Here is a 16,911-nt window from a genome sequence, read left to right on the forward strand (position 1 = left end):
TTCTCAGGAAGTGAGACTGGGGCCTATAGGTTTGCCTCGAGGGATCTGGAGTTCCTGTTGTTACTTTTTCCTTTCCCTTTCTCTTCTTTCTTCCCTCCCTCCCCCTCCCTTTCTCTTCCCTTTCTCATTCTTCTTCCTCCCGCCACCTTCGCTTCCTCATCCCCTTCTTCCCTTTTGTTCCTCATTCTGTCTTCCTTCCTTCCGCCTTACTTCTCCTTCCCTTCACCTTCCTCAATCTCCTTTCTTCTTCTCTTCCCCATCCCCTTCTTCCCTCCTCTTCCTCGATCTCTTCTTCTTCCCTCCCTTCCTCCACCTTTCCTTCCTCATTCCCTCCTTCCCTTTCCTTCCTCATTCTGGCTTCCTTCCTTCCACCTTACCTCTCCTTTACCTCCCCTTCCTCAATCTCCTTTTTTCTTCCCTTCCCCTTCCCTTCCTCATCCCCTCCTTCCCTCCTCTTCCTCAATCTCTTCTTCTTCCCTCCCTCCACCTTTCCTTCCTCATTCTGTCTTCCTTCCTTCCTTCCACCTTACCTCTTCCTTCCCCTTCCCTTCTTTTCCCTTCCCTTCCCTTCCCTTCCCCTTCCCTTCCCTTCAGAAGCCACCGAAGCCTAACAAAGATTAACAGAAAGTTTATTGGGTAAAAAGTTCCTGGATTTGCCTTGGCAAACGTCCCTCCTGTCTCGAAGCTTCAGAGCTACCGGCAGCCAGCTTGTTCTCTTCACTCTTCCGCCTTGACTTCCTACCTGTAATCAGTGGCTGCCGTTTGATGTTCTGTTGTCACACCTGCCAAGGGCCTTCTCTTTTGGTTAGCCTCCCACATATAGGCGGAAAATTGCCAATGTGCGTGGGAGGCTTGCATACAGTGAGCTTAATTAGATGGGATTGGCTAACTTCTTCCCGTATTCAAACCTGTTTCCCTGGAATGACCGATATATGGTCAGGAGCGTCTATTCAGAAGTTCAGAAGAGCTACAGCGCACACCTAATGCAGAGCAACCTTGCAGCTTCCCAACTTTGAAAGTTAAGGGAGAAACTTAGGAGTTCTTCCTAATCTCCCGAGACAGTTTACTATAGTCACTGAGGTAATTTAAAAAAAAAAAAATCTCTGCTGAGACTGATGAAAGAGCAACGGACTCTTGAACCACTGGGCAGTCTTAATGTTATCCTGAGCTTCTGCAGAGTTGCTACAGCAACCTCTTCTCTCTGTGAGTAAGGATTCAACCGAAGCTAATTTTTTCTTCTTCTTTTCTTTCTTTTTATTTTTTGCTTATTTGGCTTTAACCATCCTGCGAATCCCGTTGGCAGAAGTTATCGAGTCCCTCCCTCCATTCAGGTTGGTTTGCATCTTCTTCGGAGCACATAGTCGGTGCAGGGGAACTGTGGAAACTCTGTAGGTTTGGTGCTTGTCCTAAACTGGGATGCAAAGCGATTCGCTAAAGCGAATCCTGCTTGTAACGTAAACGTGCCTTCCCTTTTCGCCATAACCTGATGGTACCTGGGGTTGCATCCAAACAAGAACAGTGTAGATGAGCAGAGTTCTAAAACTGAGCTTATTGCTTACAAAGGTAAGGGAGGCTCGTATTGTAGCTAAGTGAGGAGAGAAGCAACCTAGAACTAAGGTGAAATCTCTTAAAAGTGAGAACCAGTGGAACAGCTTGCTACCAGAGGTTGTGGATGCTCCAATCACCAGAGGCTTTTAAGAAGAGCCATTTGTCAGAAACAGTGTAGGGTCTCCTGCTTGGGCTGGAGGGGGTTGGACTACATGACCTACAAGTCCCTTCCAACTCTGCCAATCTGTAAAAAAAAAGAAAAAAGTGAACCGGCATAGTTGTAATATGATCATAACATTATGGCAGGAGTTTGATAAGGACTGGAGAGTCCTTTATTCCTTAAATACATGATTTCACATTTCAGTGAAATCATGTAGGTCCTCCTGCAGGAGCAGGAGGGGGTTGGGCTAGATGACCTCCGAAGGTCCTTTCCAACTCTGTTAATCTGTATCTGAACAGCTTGCTTTCACAAGGTGTGGGAGGCTTTCAAGAAGAGGCTGGACTGCCACCTGTCAGCAATGGTGTAGGATCTCCTGCTTGGGTGGAGGGGGTTAGACTGGACGACCTACAAGGTCCCTTCCAACTCTGTTAATCTGAAAAAAGCAAAAGTGAGTCAGCTTTTGTTGTAATTGTAATTGTTGCAGTTGTAATATGAGCATAACATTGTGGCAGGATTTTGATAAGGACCGGGAAGCCCTTTATTCCATCAATACATTAGTTCTTATTCGGTGCGTGTTTCAGTGAAATAATGTAGGCCCTCCTGCAGGAGCGGGGGTGGACTAGATGCCCTCTGACGGTCCCTTTCCAGCTCGGTTACTGCGATTTTCACCTATTGACTGTATTTCAGGTCTGCCTTTGACTTCTCAAATGCCTTGAGAACAGGGAACGCTGCCCTCAGCTTGGTTTGTTTAAAAATAAATAAATTGGAAAGCGAAGCATGCATAGTAACAGTTGGGATGATTGCTTTCATGTGTCTTTTTAAGTGGAAGTGTGCAGAATCCATGGCAGGCCTTGGGGAGTGGCAGAAAACTAGGCGCAAACCCTTCTCAAAATGTAACATGAGTAACAGGAATGGGATTTCACCAGGCTAGAGGCTTTTTTTGATTCTTTTGTACCTGAGATAGGCAATAAATAAAAACAGAGACAATTAGCCCTCGAGCATAGGAACCCATGTAGACGGAATAGAAGCATTTTAATTGGTGCCTGCCTCTTGAATTTGCATCCGTTGATTTCCTGCATTGTTTGAAGAAAGTAAAAGTGACTCTCTATTTTCTTGTCTGCTTGTCTGTTTGTTTGTCTGTCTATGTCTGTCTGCCTGCCTGCCTGCTTGCCTTTCTTTCTCTCTCTCCCTCCCTCCCTCCCTCTCTCTCTGTCTCTCCCTCTCTTCCTCTCCTCTTTCTCTCTGTCTCTCCCCCATCTCTCGCTAGAAGATTTTTTTAAATTAAAGTGTTTTGAGAAAGTTAGACAATCCAATGCACCACAGAAAATAGTTTTTGCCAGGGCCGCATTAATGCAAAAATACTTCAAATAGACTAATATCTATATTTGATTCCTATTAAGCAACTTCAGGTTGTGCAAGTTTAAAAGACTTTCCAGTAAACTGAAACCAGCAATGAAAGCATTTTATAGATAGAGAGATAGAGAGACAGAGACAGAGACAGAGAGAGAGAGAGAGACAGAGAAACATAGAGAGAGAAAGAGAGAGAGACAGACACACACAGAGAGACAGAGAGATAAAGAGGCAAAGACAGACAGAGACAGAGGAAGATAGATAGATAGATAGATAGATAGATAGATAGATAGATAGATAGATAGATAGATAGACAGACAGACAGACAGACAGACAGACAGACAGACACATACGCTCGTGGTTGCTGCTTTGGCTTACTTGAAAGTCTTTTAAAGTCGTATGTATGTATGTATGTATGTATGGTATTCAGTTAAGAAGACATATATATATATATATATATATATATATATATATATATATATATATATATATATATATATATATATATATTTTCTTAAGTTTTCGTGGGTACTTACATGTATGGCATTCAGCTTTGTTTGGGTATTTTGCCACATCATTGTAGTTGTGCTTTTAAAGTTGTAGCAACGTTTCGGCAGAATCTCATCTGCCATCATCAGGCTTCTGTATAGATGAACAGACAAACACAATACAGAAGCCTGATGATGGCAGATGAGATTCTGCCAAAACGTTGCTACAACTTTAAAAGCACAACTATAATGACATGGGAAAATACCCAAACAAAGCTGAATATATGTATATGTATATGTATATGTATATTTAATAATGTGAATAAGAATGTTCACATATGTGTGTGTGTGTGTGTGTATTCATATTGTGGTTACGTTATCAGTCCTTCTGTAAGAGTGAAGGATATTTTCAAACAAGCAGGTGGTAAAACATCGAAGGCTATGTTGGGAAAGCAAACTTGAAACTGAAGCGTTTCTGATAAACAGGATCAAAAAAACCAAAAATATTTCCAGGTGGCTGAAAATATCAGTTTTTATGACCAGCTGGTATCTTGGGTGGGAGAAAAAAAAAATTGCGACCTTGTGAATCGTTACCACAGATGTGACAAGCCGAGGCAGTTTACCAACCTTGAGAAAGGAAAATAACCTGAGGCTTTCTTGCCTCTTTTTTTTTTTGCTCTATCTGACGTCTTCCAGTGATGATTGCCTGGATTTGAGATCTGTCCACTTTCTCTTGATTTCAAAATCCACTTTCCCCCAATCATAATCCAATAAGTCTAATTCTTCTAAGGCAGCCAGTCCTTAGAATGCACAATAGTTCTTTTAGCAACCGAAAAAGGGACTCATACGACTGGGTTTCACATGTGTGATCATTCCCCCGTGAATGCCATTCGGGATGCTTGACAAAGGACTCATATTTATGATGGTTGCGGCATCCCTGGAGACCACGGGATCTCCTTTGCCTACCTTCTGATGGGTGTGGGGAAGCCGGATTCACTTAATGACCATGTTGCTAATTGAAGAAACCACAGCGATTCCCTTCCCCAATGGGGCAAGAAAAGTGGTAAAATGGGGCGAAACTCAGTTAACAAAGGTCTCACTTAGCAACATACACTCTGGGCTCAATTGTGGTCATCTGTGATCACCCAGGGTGGGATACAAAACAAACACCGTCACAGAAAACAAGTGAATCTCCTTTTACTCCTTCACTTTGCTTCCAAACTCTGAAGATTCTTGACGGAAGACAAAAAACTCCCACACAAACAGTTACAAGAAGGAGGAAAAAAGCAACACAAACCAGGCAAGAAAGGCTGGAGGACGTCCACAGATAACACACACTGGGAAGGACACCAAACTCAGAGAGGAACCATAAAGTAGAGATATTTCCATGCTTTGTTTCCAGCGTTCACTCGTACGCATTTCCATTCTCTTATTCAGTTTTTACATCTGCAGCCCATGAAGAGGACCAAGGCCCACTCCGCCCCAGTAGAGCACATCTCTCCCTTATCCTCTCCTCCCTGCATGCCCTAGGATGGAGAGGGGATGGGCCTGGGTCCTCCTCTGACTGCCCAGCTGGCCCTTCCCCAGCCGCCTCCACAACCTTCGGAGCCACACTTCTACTCCCTGTCAGCTGTTCCTCTTCTCCCTCGGAGTCAGTCTCCACCAGGGGCCTGACATCATCAGTTGAGGACTACTTGTTGTCAAGTCATAAAACATTCCTATGCCTGTTTTAGTAGTTGCCATTAAAAAAAAAGTAGGTGGAAGGAAGGATATCTGGAAGAGCAGTGCAGCAGTTTGAAAGCGAAAGTACATTCCAAGTCTTATCTTTAAAAGATTGTAACTAAACTACCAGAGCTTTTGCCCATGACTTTATTTAATTGGAGAATCTGATTTATGAGACACCCAGGGGGAAGCGGAGGAAACAGGGTTACAGGTGACTGTAAATTACGTATGCCAGAGTTGGCTTCATCCGGGGCAGTGCCAGTATGTCGCCTCTAATAAATCCTTTGAAGTTTTTTGACGTTTGACTTGAGGATCATGATTTAATTAGGGCGATGGCTGGAATCCTGACACCTGTAATCTTACATTTTTTTAATGCAAACCTCTATGTAAATTATGCCTATTAACTACTCTTAACTCTTCTTCCCTTAACGACCAAGGAGCAAACTGTCTTCGTGAAAAACTATGCAAAATTGTTTCCCAACTCAGATTCCCTTCCTGGATTAAGTTACAGGTGATCCTCAACTTAAACAACAGTTCATTTAGTGACTGCTCAAAGTCACTGTGTCACTGGAAAAAAAAAGATGACTTACAACCGTGTTTCACTCTTATGACCATGGCAGCCTGCCCACCTGGGCACACGATCCTAGTTCAGATGCTTGATAGCCAACTCATCTTTATGATAGTTGCAGTGTCCCGGGGGAGTCACACGACCCCCGTTTGGGTGATCTTCCCATGAAGCAAAGTCAACGATGAAGCCAGATTCACTTAACGACCATGTTAGTCACTTATAACGACTGCAGTGATTCAGTTCAGGATCAGTTTATTTTATCGATTCACCGGGGGCCATATATCAAAGGGCAAAGTTCTAGACATGAATTATTACTAAAATATGATTAAAAAAAAATATAAAATGGAATTGGAATAAAATATATGATTTGAAATGAAATTGGAATAAAACACAGTTTAAAATGAAATTGAATTTTTTTTAAAAAGCAATAATTTAATATATAGATAAAGTAGGATAAAATGATACTTCGGTATCAAACTGCAGTAATTCTACTTAACAGCTGTGGCCAGAAAGTTCACCAAATGGGTCAAAAGGTCACTTAACCAATGACTCACTTACCTAGGGAGATTCGGGGCTTGACTGTGGTCGTAAGTTCAAGGACTGCAAGTAAGTTGCATCTTCCCCCTTAAATTTTTGCATCCATCTGAAGCGGGACCAAAAGGGCATATAAAATAATAGCACTGTTAATCATATCATCACCCTATATATGTCATAAGTCATAACCAAAGGAAGGTTAGAGTGCCTCTGCTTTAGCTTGCTCAGATATTAAGCAATCTATAACTTTAAGGAACTAACAACGTACCTGTCACTATAAATGAGAGTGGGCATGGAAAGTATCCGGTGGTGTAAGATAACAAAGTAAGCAAAATATGTTTATCATATCCTCTTTCTAGTCCTTTCTTGGAAAAAGATGTTTTGCAAGTTTTCTGTATTATCTTGTAAGCACAGTTATGTCAAAGATGAACGCCCAGACTTCGGCTGAAGTCACAATAGGTATAAAGGAACTGCCCTGAATGGGAGACGGGAGTTCAGAATTTGTCATGCTAATGCTCTGAACGCTTTGCGCAAATAAACCTGTGTTCTTCTACCTTTCGTGGTCTCGTGTCCTGTTTTGGAAACACGATTTGCTGCTACGCATCAAACATTTTATCAAAGCCAAGGCTTCCCTTTTATGAATGAAATCTTATCTTTGCTTGTTGGACAAAAGCCTATTTTTTAAAAAGATAGAGAGAGGAGAGAGAGAGAATGAGAGAGAGAGAATGAGAGAGAGGATGAGAGAGGAGAGAGAGAAAAAGAGAGAGAAAGAGAGAGAGAAAGAATGTGTGAAAGAAAATGAGAGAGAGAGAGAATGTGAGAGAGAAGGAGAGAGAGAGAAAGAATGAGAGAGAGAATGAGAGAGGAATGAGAGAGGATGAGAGAGAATGAGAGAGAAAGAGAATGAGGGATTTTTTTTTTCCTTTTCCCTTTCTGAAAGCTTTTCAACTTTGACTCTATTTGCACAGTGAGCCAGGCAAACATTTGAGTCACCTTGGGCAGGACCCAAACAGTGTCCTGACTGCTTGAGTGTTTTATGTGTAAGCAATTCGTCTGGGAGCCTTTCTGTTGTGAGAATGAAGGCTGATTCAACATGCAGGAGAGGGCTGGATAACAGGATCCTTCCCTACTAGCTGGGATGGCCCTTGACACAGTTGTAAGGCAACCTCTTCTCGTCCTATTCTCCCCCCCAAAGCAGTTGTGAATCAGAAAGGGAGTGTGTGTGTGTGTGTGTGTGTGTGTGTGTGTGTGAAAGCAGAAGGTTATAAATTGTTATAAATAGCTATGCAATGTGTGTTTGGGTCATGTTCTGGCAAAGCGAGTGGGAAGTTCAATTGAAGAAGTAACTGACCCGTCCCATGACTTTGGGATTTATTAAAGCAGGAGGATACACACTTGAGTTGCAGAAGGAAACTTTGGATCAGAGTGACAAGCAATCTCATTTTTTAAAACGCCTGGGGCGTAGAGATCCTTCATGGGCTTTTGGAAAGGTAAGCTCTTGTTTTTGTATTTAGAAGCAGTCCAGTAATGAGTGTTAAGTCATGTGAAATGAAAACCCATTTTTTTGTCCCCCTCTCCTCCACTGGTATTCTAAACAAAGTGGATGGCTTTAGAGATGGATTAGGGAGTGAGAATTTTTTTTAATTGCTCTTTTTTATTTTTTTATTTAGAATTCTGGCAGTTGGAAAAAGAATAACATGTTGCCTTCTGCATTTGGCTTGTTGCACAGAATATATATATATATATATATATATATATATATATATATATATATATATATATATATATATATATATATATATATATTCTCCATCTGTAATATTTTGTGATATTGAGAATCTGTATTGAATAATGGATGGATGGATGGATAGATGGATATGTGTGTGTGTGTGTGTATGCATATGCATATATATGCATGTGCATATGTATATGCATACGTGTACGTATACACACATACACATACATGCTTACATACATACATACATACTATGTGGTATACATCCATATTGTATCCGGTAAAGATATATAGTACAGATATACTATACATCCATCAACCATGAAAGACTGTTGAAGGAACTGGGCATGGCTAGTCTAGAGAAGAGAAGGACTAGGGATTATGTGATAGCATTCCAGTATTTGGGATTGCCACAAAGAAGAAGCTAAGACAAAAAAAAACCCCAATGGTTGGAAACTAATCAAGGAGAGAAGCAACCTAAAATTAAGGAGAAACTTCCTAACAATTAAGCAGTGGAACAACTTGCCACCAGAAGTTGTGGCTGCTCCAACACTGGAGGATTTTAAGAAGATACTGGACAAAGTATCTTCAGAATGGAATGGAATTAGAATTAGAATTAGAAATAGAATAGAATAGAATAGAATGTAGAGTAGAGAGAATAGAATAGAATAGAATAGAATAGAATAGAATAGAATAGAATAGAATAGAATAGAATAGAAAACGGAACGGAACAGAACAGAACAGAACAGAACAGAAATTCTTTATTGGCCAAGTGTGATTGGACACATGAGGAATTTGTCTTGGTGCATGTGCTCTCAGTGTACATAAAAGAAATAGTATAGGGTCTCTTTCTTGAGCTAGGGGGGTTGGACTAGAAGACCTCCAAGGTCCCTTCCAGCTCTATTCTGCTTAAACTATTCAGTACAAATATACTTGATAATATATATTCAACAACTATTCAGCACAGCTATACTGTGTAGTGCAAGTCCATAAACTACTCAGCACAGATCTCAATATCGTGAAATGCCGCAGTTCAATAATTTTTGGAAAATCTTTTATTTGGGCAGACAATATATGCAGTGTATATTGTCTGTCTGGCTATTAGGTGCTTCTAAATCTAGAACATTTGAAATGCTTCATTCAAAATGGGAATGGCACAATTAGATTGCTTTTTGTTTTTGTAACGGTCTTCTTCTTGTCATTTCACTGAGAAAGTAGGGCTCTAAAATGCCCAGGCCTTAATTCTCCATAAATAGAACACCCCCAAAATCGTTCATAGGCATGACTGCTACCATCTTCTGTGGAATACAGGTGAACTTTTGTGATACAGTGAAAGACAAGGTAGGTCTACTGAGGTGCTCCCTATTTTAGTGCTAAAGAATGTAAAGAGAGCCTCCCAAGATCACATAGGAAGGTTCTTCATGATCAACATTCTGTTCTCATGGAGAGCACATCAACATCAAAGGAATAGCTTGCTCATGTTTTCCAGTCTGATTCTGCCTTTGGTGCTGAAGGTAATATATAGCTCTCTTGATCAGGAGCTATTGATAGATTTATCCTGCGTGAATTTTGCAATCTTCTTCTGAAAACTTTAGAAGAGCGATTAATAGAATAGAATACAGAATAGAATTCTTTATTGGCCAAGTATGATCAGACACAAAAGGAATTTGTCTTGGTGCAAATGCTCTCAGTGTACATAAAAGAAAAGATACAGTCGAGAGTCGAAAATCATAAGGTGCAACACTTAATGGTAGTCATAGGGTACAATAAGCAATCAAATCATAAGAGGAAATCAATAAAAATTGTTAGGGTACAAACAACAAGGTTACAGTCATATAGTCATAAAGTGGGAGGGGATGGGCAATAAGGAGTGATGAGTGGATTAACAGTAATAGTTGTGCAGATTTTGTAAATAGTTGGACAGTGTTGAGGGAATTAGTTGTTTAGCAGAGTGATGGCCTTTGGGGTAAAAATGTCCTTGTGTCTAGTTGTTCTGGTGTGCAATGCTCTATAGTATTGTTTTGAGGGTAGGAGTTGAAGCAGTTTATGTCCAGGATGTGAGGGGTCTGTAGATATTTTCACAGCCCTCTTTTGGACTCAGAGTGCAGTATACAGGTCCTCCATGGAAGACAAGTTGGTAGTAATTGTTTTTTTCTGCGGTCCTAATTACTCTCTGATGTCTGTGTCCGTCCTGTTCAGCTGCAGAACCAAACCAGACAGTTATAGAGGTGCAGATGACAATTCAGATCTTATTAGGGCTTTTTCTTGAGGAAGGAGACTTCCCCAAAGGTGTATTAATTTCCTTCTGAAATTAAACCATTTCTAATTTATTTTCCGTTCATCTCCGAGTCAGTATTTTTGGGGAATTCTCAACAGTAGAACAGTGAGTCTTGATTTCCCAATATATATATTTAATAGTGGAAGTTGAAATAACTGGCATGTGTTACTGGGAGCAAAGTATCCTGGAGCTGTCCCCTTGAACAGTGTTGATGATATAATACTTTAAAAGCTTTTGGAAACTCATTCCAGAGAAACTGCCTGGCTTGTTCAGAGTTGGGACTTGAAAAGGAGCGGTTCTACTTTAGAGGTGTGTCCTCCAAAATTTTCTGGGATCATATTTTGAAGAAGAACTATGGACCTGAAATACTCTTATTTTCAGGGGTGTTAAACTCAAGGCTGGCAGGCTGGATCCATGGGGTATTTACATCTGGCCCATGGTTCCAGTCTGGAAATAGCAAAGGACTGGCCCCCAGTGCCTCTTCTAGCAAAAACTGGGCACGAGAGAGCCGTGGGTGGCCCTTACACACCCTGTTTTCAGCCTGGACAGCCTCCTGCAGCACTCTGCCAACAGAAACAGGGTGTGGGGGTGTGTGCGTGACCCCTGTGCCCCATTTTGGCTGTCAGGTTGCTGCAGGAGGCCTTCCGTCCCATCTCCTCCCCCCCCCAAACCCTTGTCCGCCCCATGGAGGACAACTAAAATGCTGATACGCCCCTCCAAGAAATCCATTTTGACATTCCTGCTCTGTTTGCATGTCAAAGCAAATTTTCAACAATATTTTTGGAGGGGAAAAAGGCATCCTTCAGGGAGAAGAAGAATTGCTGCTATGTTTCCCCCCAAAATAAGATCCTGTCTTATATTTTTTGCCACCAAAAAGGGCACCAGGTCTTATTTTCAGGGGATGTCATCCACTGACTAACCTCACTTGTGCGCATTGCCCCTGGCTTCCTTTTTGTTGTCAGAAGCCTTTGGGAACTTCTTCTGCAGACAGCAAGGCTTTCCTGAAGGCCTCTGCAGCCAATAAGGGAGCTCTGGATTGATCTGGAACTTTCTTATCAGCTACAGAGGCCTCCAGGAAAGCCTTGCCAGCCTTGCCAGCTGCAGAAGAAATGGGCTGGCCAGGCAGATGTCGGGATGTGTGAGGCCTGGCTACAACTGTCCACAGGTAAGTAGTAGGGCAGTTCCACCACCCACCCTAGCTTAACTTTTACTTGTTTACTCTGGAGTGGTGGGATCTTAATTAGGGCTTATTTTGGGTGGATGTGTAAAAATCAAGTTAGGACTTACTTTCAGGATAGGTCATATTTTCAGGGAAACGGGGTAGTCTAGAACCAGGATTATTCAAGCACCTCAAACATAAGGAGATCCACAGCCTTATGCAATTATAGACTTATTCAGACTCAGGGCGGACCTTACAAACAAACCCAGATGCTCTTGATGGAAAGATAAGAGATAGAGCAAGGATTTATTATCCCGTCAGGGGCCTTTTTCTTAAGGCTTAAATAGAACAACTGGAAATGTAGGCATCCTGTGGAGCAATCAACCCATGGAATAGAAGTTGCCTTCGGAAGTTGTGGAAGCTTCATCACTGGAAGCTTTCAAGAAGAAACTGTACTTCCATCTGTCAGAAATGGTGTAGGATCTCCTGCTTGGGCAGGAGGGGGTTAAACTAGATGACCGACAAGGTCCCTTCCAAGTCTGCAAATCTGAAAGAAAAGAAAAAAAAAAACCAAAGTGAGCCGGCTTAGTTGTAATATGATCATAAAATTATCGCAGGATTTTGATAAGGAGTGTGAAGTGCTTCAGTCCATAAATACATTAGTTTTTATCAGGTGCACATTTTTGTTTAAAAAAATAAATAAATTGGAAATCAAAGCATGCATAATAAAGTTGGGATGATTGCTTTCATGTGTCCTTTTAAGTGGAAGTGCACGGAATCCATGGCAGGCCTTGGGGAGTGGCAGAAAACTATGTGAAAACCCTTCTCAAAATGTAATGGCATAGCAGGAACAGGAAGGAGAAGGGAATTCTGACCTTCCTACCTGTTTCCCTGGAGTTTTTGGAATGCAATCGGGTAACGATGCCAATTCAGCCCAGATTGCAGAATGGTTGAAGCAATAGGTGCGGCATGACACAAGGTCAGCTTTCCCGTTGCTTTGCAGAGCTGCACGGTTTGCAAATGTGGTGACTGGTTTGCAAACCCGCTTTTGCATTCCTGCTGCTGCTGCAAAGGGTTGCTAAACAAGGCAGTTGCTGGCTGGTCTACAGTGGGGAAGGGGGAAATCGAGCCTCCTAGCTGGAATAATAATACATTTGGTAGGTGTCTGTCTGTAAGGTAAGAAGAAGAGGTTTTTCTGCTAAAAGGGACTGGAGGAGGGGTGGGATTTGAGATGAAAATTGAAGAAACCAGGGAAAAGTTAACAATGGAGCAGTTAGGAAGGGGGAAGGGAAGGGCAAAGGGGGAAGGGGAAGGGGGAAGGGAAGGGAAGGAGAGGAGAGGAGAAGAGGAAGGGAAGGAAAATAAAGGGGAAGTGAAGGAGAGGTGAAGGAGAGGAGAGAAAAGAAAGGACAGGTGAAGAGAAGGAGGGGTGAAGAGAAGAAAAGGAGAGGAAAAAAGGAAACGGAAGAGAAAGAGAAGGTGAAGAGAAGGAAAGGAAAGAAGAAAAGGAGAGGAAAGAAGAGAAGGAGAGGTGAAGAGAAGGGGAGAGAGAGAAAGGAAAGGTGAAGAGAAGAAAGGAGAGAGGAAAGGTGAAGAGAAAGGAGAGGAGGAGAGGAGAAGAAAGGAGATGGGAAAAATGACGGGAAGGGAAAAGAAAAAGGAAAGGAAAGGAAAAAGGAAAACACACAACCAAGTAATGCTGAACAGAATAACAGAGTTGGAAGGGATCTTGAAGGTCTTCTCATCCAAGCTTAACAGATAACAAATAATCAGAGTTGGAAGGGACCTTGTAGGTCATCTAGTCCACTACCCACCACCCAAGCAGGAGACTCTATATCATTTTTGACCGATGGCAGTCCAATCTCTTTTTTAAAGTCTCAAGTGATGGCGCTCCATTGTTCCATTGTTTGGTTGTTTTCACTGTCAGAAAGTTTCTCCTTATTTCCAGGTTGAATCTCTCCTTGATCAGTTTCCATCCATTATTCCTTGTCTGGCCTACAAGCGCTTTAGAAAATAGCTTGACCTCTTCCTCCACTCTGTAGCAGCCCCTCAAATACTGGAAGACTGCCATCATGTCTCCCCTGGTCCTTCTCTTCCCTAGACTAGCTAGGGCCAGTTCCTGTAACCGTTCTTCATATGTTTTAGCCTCCAGTCCCCTTATCATCCTGGTTGCTCTTCTCTGCACTTTTTCTAGAGTCTCAGTATCTTTTTTTATAATGTGGTAACCAAAACTGGACACAGTTTGACACCTCATGAAGTTTTTGACGTTTTTCTAGGATCATTCCTCCCTCCCAACTTAAGGGCCCAAGGATTTCATAGTGTTTTCCTTGGGGACCAACCTTGCTTAGCGTTCAAACTCCAGCCGGTCAGATGAGTCACCAGCCTGCTATTGTGATAGCAGTTGATGAGAAGCTTCCACTCTTCCCAGCCAGCCAAAGTGGAAGCTGCGAACTCCCATTGTTTTAGGAAAGGAAGAGAGCCCATTTTCCTAAAACAAACAAGGATCATTCATCTGCCTTTTGGGGTGTGGAGCCAACAACAACACTGTAGCCTTGTCCCATCCCCTTCTCTCTCCAAAGCGTCCTACATGCAATATTGAAATAGTGTAGCTGCTTGGATTTTGCTGGTTTTTCTTTCTTTTTCCCCCTAAAATAATATTTCTAATTCTCCGGCAGTTATAGTGACTTCCCCAAGACTTGCCTTAAATGATGCAATGGTTTCAATTCTTTTTTTTTTTTCTCTTCTGCAGCTTAGGAAAGAGAGGTTAGCAAGACACACCTCTCAGATGTTTTTGGAGTCCTAACCCTTGACACTATTCCTACTGTTGCTGCTCTTCTAGCATGTTGCATGTAAGTATATATGTACCAGGTCTATCAAGGCTCGTTTGTCTTTGTAGGGGTCTAGGGTGTCCTACATGGAAATTTGGAAGACGGAGGAGAAACCCTAGATTTTCATCAGAGGTGGCGTTCAACAGGTTCTGACCGGTTCTACAGAACCGGTAGCGGAAATTTTGAGTAGTTTGGAAAACTGGCAAATCCCACCTCTGACTGGCCCCACCAACCCCATTTCTCCTCTGCCTCCCATCGAGTCCCAGCTGGGTCTGGTTTGGTTGCCCTGCACAGGAGAACGGAGCTGGAAAGTAGGTTGGTGGGATGGGGAGAGAATGGGGATTTTGCAGTATCCTTCCCCTGCCTTGCCCACCAAGCCACACCCACAGAACCGGGAGTAAACAATTTTGAATTCCACCACTGATTTTCGTATCCCAAAAGTACTTTTCAAAAGGCCACTGGACTTTCTTGCTATTTTTTACCCCCTTGAAAAAGTTTTGTTTCTCATCCAAGAAGCTTCTTCAGTTCTGAAGAAAACATCTGAAACATTTGGAGAAAGTGTTTGAAATGTTTCCTTGAAAATGTTTCACTGCTCTTCTAAGAAGCTTCTTAGGTTCTGTTTGTACCTTTTTTTTTGCCTAGACTACCTTAAAATCATAAAGCCAGTTTGGTGGGGGTGGTGAAAGCACCAAGCAAGACACCAGGAGACTGTGAGTTCTTGTCCCACCTTAAAGGTGATACCAACTGGGTGACTTTGGCCAGTATTGGCCCTAAGAAGGAGCCAAGGCCAAACCTCTACCAAACACACTCAAACACCTTGCCGCTATATGCTTCTTCTATGGAAGAATAAAGTAACAACTAAGGAAAAGCATTTGTAAACATACATTTGAAACCATGTAGCTCAGTCCTTTCTCTTTAGTGGAGTGGGAGGTTCATATGCTTGGCTGGGAACCAAGTTTAGAATCTGCCAAACAACGAATGCAATCAAGCTTTCCTAGCTAAAGGATGCAATTAATTTCCTCCCCTCTGACATGTCTTGACCAAATGTGGATTTATTTCATGAAGAAAGAAACCATTCAGCCTGAAATTACATACATACACACACATATATACAAGAATCCACTTAATGACCATAGTACTACATTCTAACCAGAACTGTGGTGGCACAGTGGTTAGAGTTCAGTACTACAGGCTACATCTGCTGACTGCCAGCTGACTGCAATTTGGCAGTTTGAATCTCACCAGGTTCAAGGTTGACTCAGCCTTCCGTCCTTCCAAGGTGGGTAAAATGAGGACCCAGATTGTTGGGGGCAACAGGCTGACTCTGTAAACCCTTAGAGAGGGCTGTAAAGCACTGGGAAGTAGTATATAAGTCTAAGGGCTATTGCTATTTTGCTCTGTGCTGAAAGTTCCGGTCCCAATTATGTTTGTAATTCAAGGACTATCTACAAACCATTTAGCCAGGTTTCAGTTGTGTTGACTCTGTGTGTTTGCTATTCTAAACCTCCTTGCCTTTTTTTTTTAATTGCTTGTTTCTATTGGCACAAAATGATGTTTTTTGCAATGGAATTCTTGATGCTTTATTCGGTGCTTTGATCTCTTTTGAAAGCCTGCTTAGGTCTCCCCAATACGTATTTTGAGGGAACTTCAGAAGAAGAGAAGTGTAAGAGATCAGAGTAGCAGGAGGAATAGCTGCAAACGCCTTGCGACTGGGTGAAGAAGCATGGGGTGTAATCAACGTTGTGGCTTGCTGACTGTGGCAATCATTGGGGCAGTGCTAGCCATCCTTGGAGGAGTTTTAATCCCAGTTGGAAATCATTTTGTTCAGAAGACAATAAAAAGGGTAAGAGATATTCACCATTCCTTCTATTTCTGCATATATTCATCCCTTTCTTCTCAACACTGAATTGAATTGAACTGAATGATGAAGTATGGTTAGATAGTAAAGGAATTTGTCTCTGGTCAGAAGCTCTCATGCAAGGCAACTGAGTAATGATATCCATCGTAATAATACCAAAGTAAGAAAGATGATAAGAAGGATCAACAATAATAGCAATACTATAGCCATGCTACATGGGAAATACATATAGACAATAGACAGCACTGTGGCAATTAGTCTTTCAGCAGGGTGATGGTCTAAAGGGATGGGAAACGGTCCTTGGGTCTAGTTGTTTTGGCCTGCAATGCTCTGTAGTGCCATCTTGACGGGATAAGTTGAAACAATTTATGTCCGGGATAGGAGGGATCTACAGAGTCTATGGATATTCTCAGTCATCCAGGTCATGGTTGTCCCAAAGGTGCTTTTTCAAGAGGCAACTGGTTTTTCTTTGAAGACGTTTCGCTTCTCATCCAAGAAGCTTCTTCAGCTCTGACTGGTTCTTCCCTACCGTCTAGTCAATGTTGAAGAAGCTTCTTGGATGAGAAGTGAAACGTCTTCAAAGAAAAACCATAAAGTCCAGTTGCCTCTTGAAAAATCACCTTTAGGATGAGGGGTCTACAGTTACCTTCTTTGTCCTTTTGACCCACACAATATGCAGGTCT

The 16,911-nt window shown here is 42.1% G+C and overlaps 1 protein-coding gene and 2 long non-coding RNA genes across 12 annotated transcripts in view; 1 reads left to right on the plus strand and 2 right to left on the minus strand.

The window, feature by feature from the left end:
* Nucleotides 1-613: 613 nt before the first annotated feature.
* Nucleotides 614-6,599, minus strand: LOC148125564 (uncharacterized). Of its 2 annotated transcripts, none has more exons than XR_015743799.1 (2): nucleotides 6,395-6,599; nucleotides 614-2,141 (listed from the first exon to the last, which is right to left on the minus strand). It is a non-coding gene; the product is annotated as an uncharacterized LOC148125564 (long non-coding RNA). The 2 variants fall into 2 exon arrangements; XR_015743798.1 differs by having other exon boundaries at nucleotides 614-2,663.
* Nucleotides 661-16,911, plus strand: part of LOC113436599 (platelet glycoprotein 4-like) — a 56,740-nt gene continuing 40,489 nt past the window's right edge. The window contains exons 1-4 of one of the 9 annotated variants that reach the window (XM_087934381.1): nucleotides 716-1,080; nucleotides 1,304-1,331; nucleotides 14,292-14,391; nucleotides 15,980-16,213. In XM_087934381.1, the coding sequence (XP_087790507.1) occupies nucleotides 16,094-16,213 (120 nt within the window). In that variant the 5' untranslated portion in view covers nucleotides 716-1,080; nucleotides 1,304-1,331; nucleotides 14,292-14,391; nucleotides 15,980-16,093. Of the gene's footprint in view, nucleotides 1,204-1,303; nucleotides 1,332-7,429; nucleotides 7,527-7,571; nucleotides 7,861-11,265; nucleotides 11,549-12,543; nucleotides 12,719-14,291; nucleotides 14,392-15,413; nucleotides 15,650-15,979; nucleotides 16,214-16,911 lie in introns of those variants that run through there. The other 8 variants (XM_026701088.2, XM_087934379.1, XM_087934380.1 and 5 more) reach the window with 8 other exon arrangements.
* Nucleotides 11,762-12,566, minus strand: LOC148125565 (uncharacterized). Its single transcript, XR_015743800.1, has 2 exons — nucleotides 12,426-12,566; nucleotides 11,762-12,089 (listed from the first exon to the last, which is right to left on the minus strand). It is a non-coding gene; the product is annotated as an uncharacterized LOC148125565 (long non-coding RNA).

This window comes from Pseudonaja textilis, chromosome 5, assembly GCF_049901715.1.
Source record: "Pseudonaja textilis isolate UNSWEBS1 chromosome 5, rPseTex1.2, whole genome shotgun sequence".
NCBI lineage: Eukaryota > Metazoa > Chordata > Lepidosauria > Squamata > Elapidae > Pseudonaja > Pseudonaja textilis.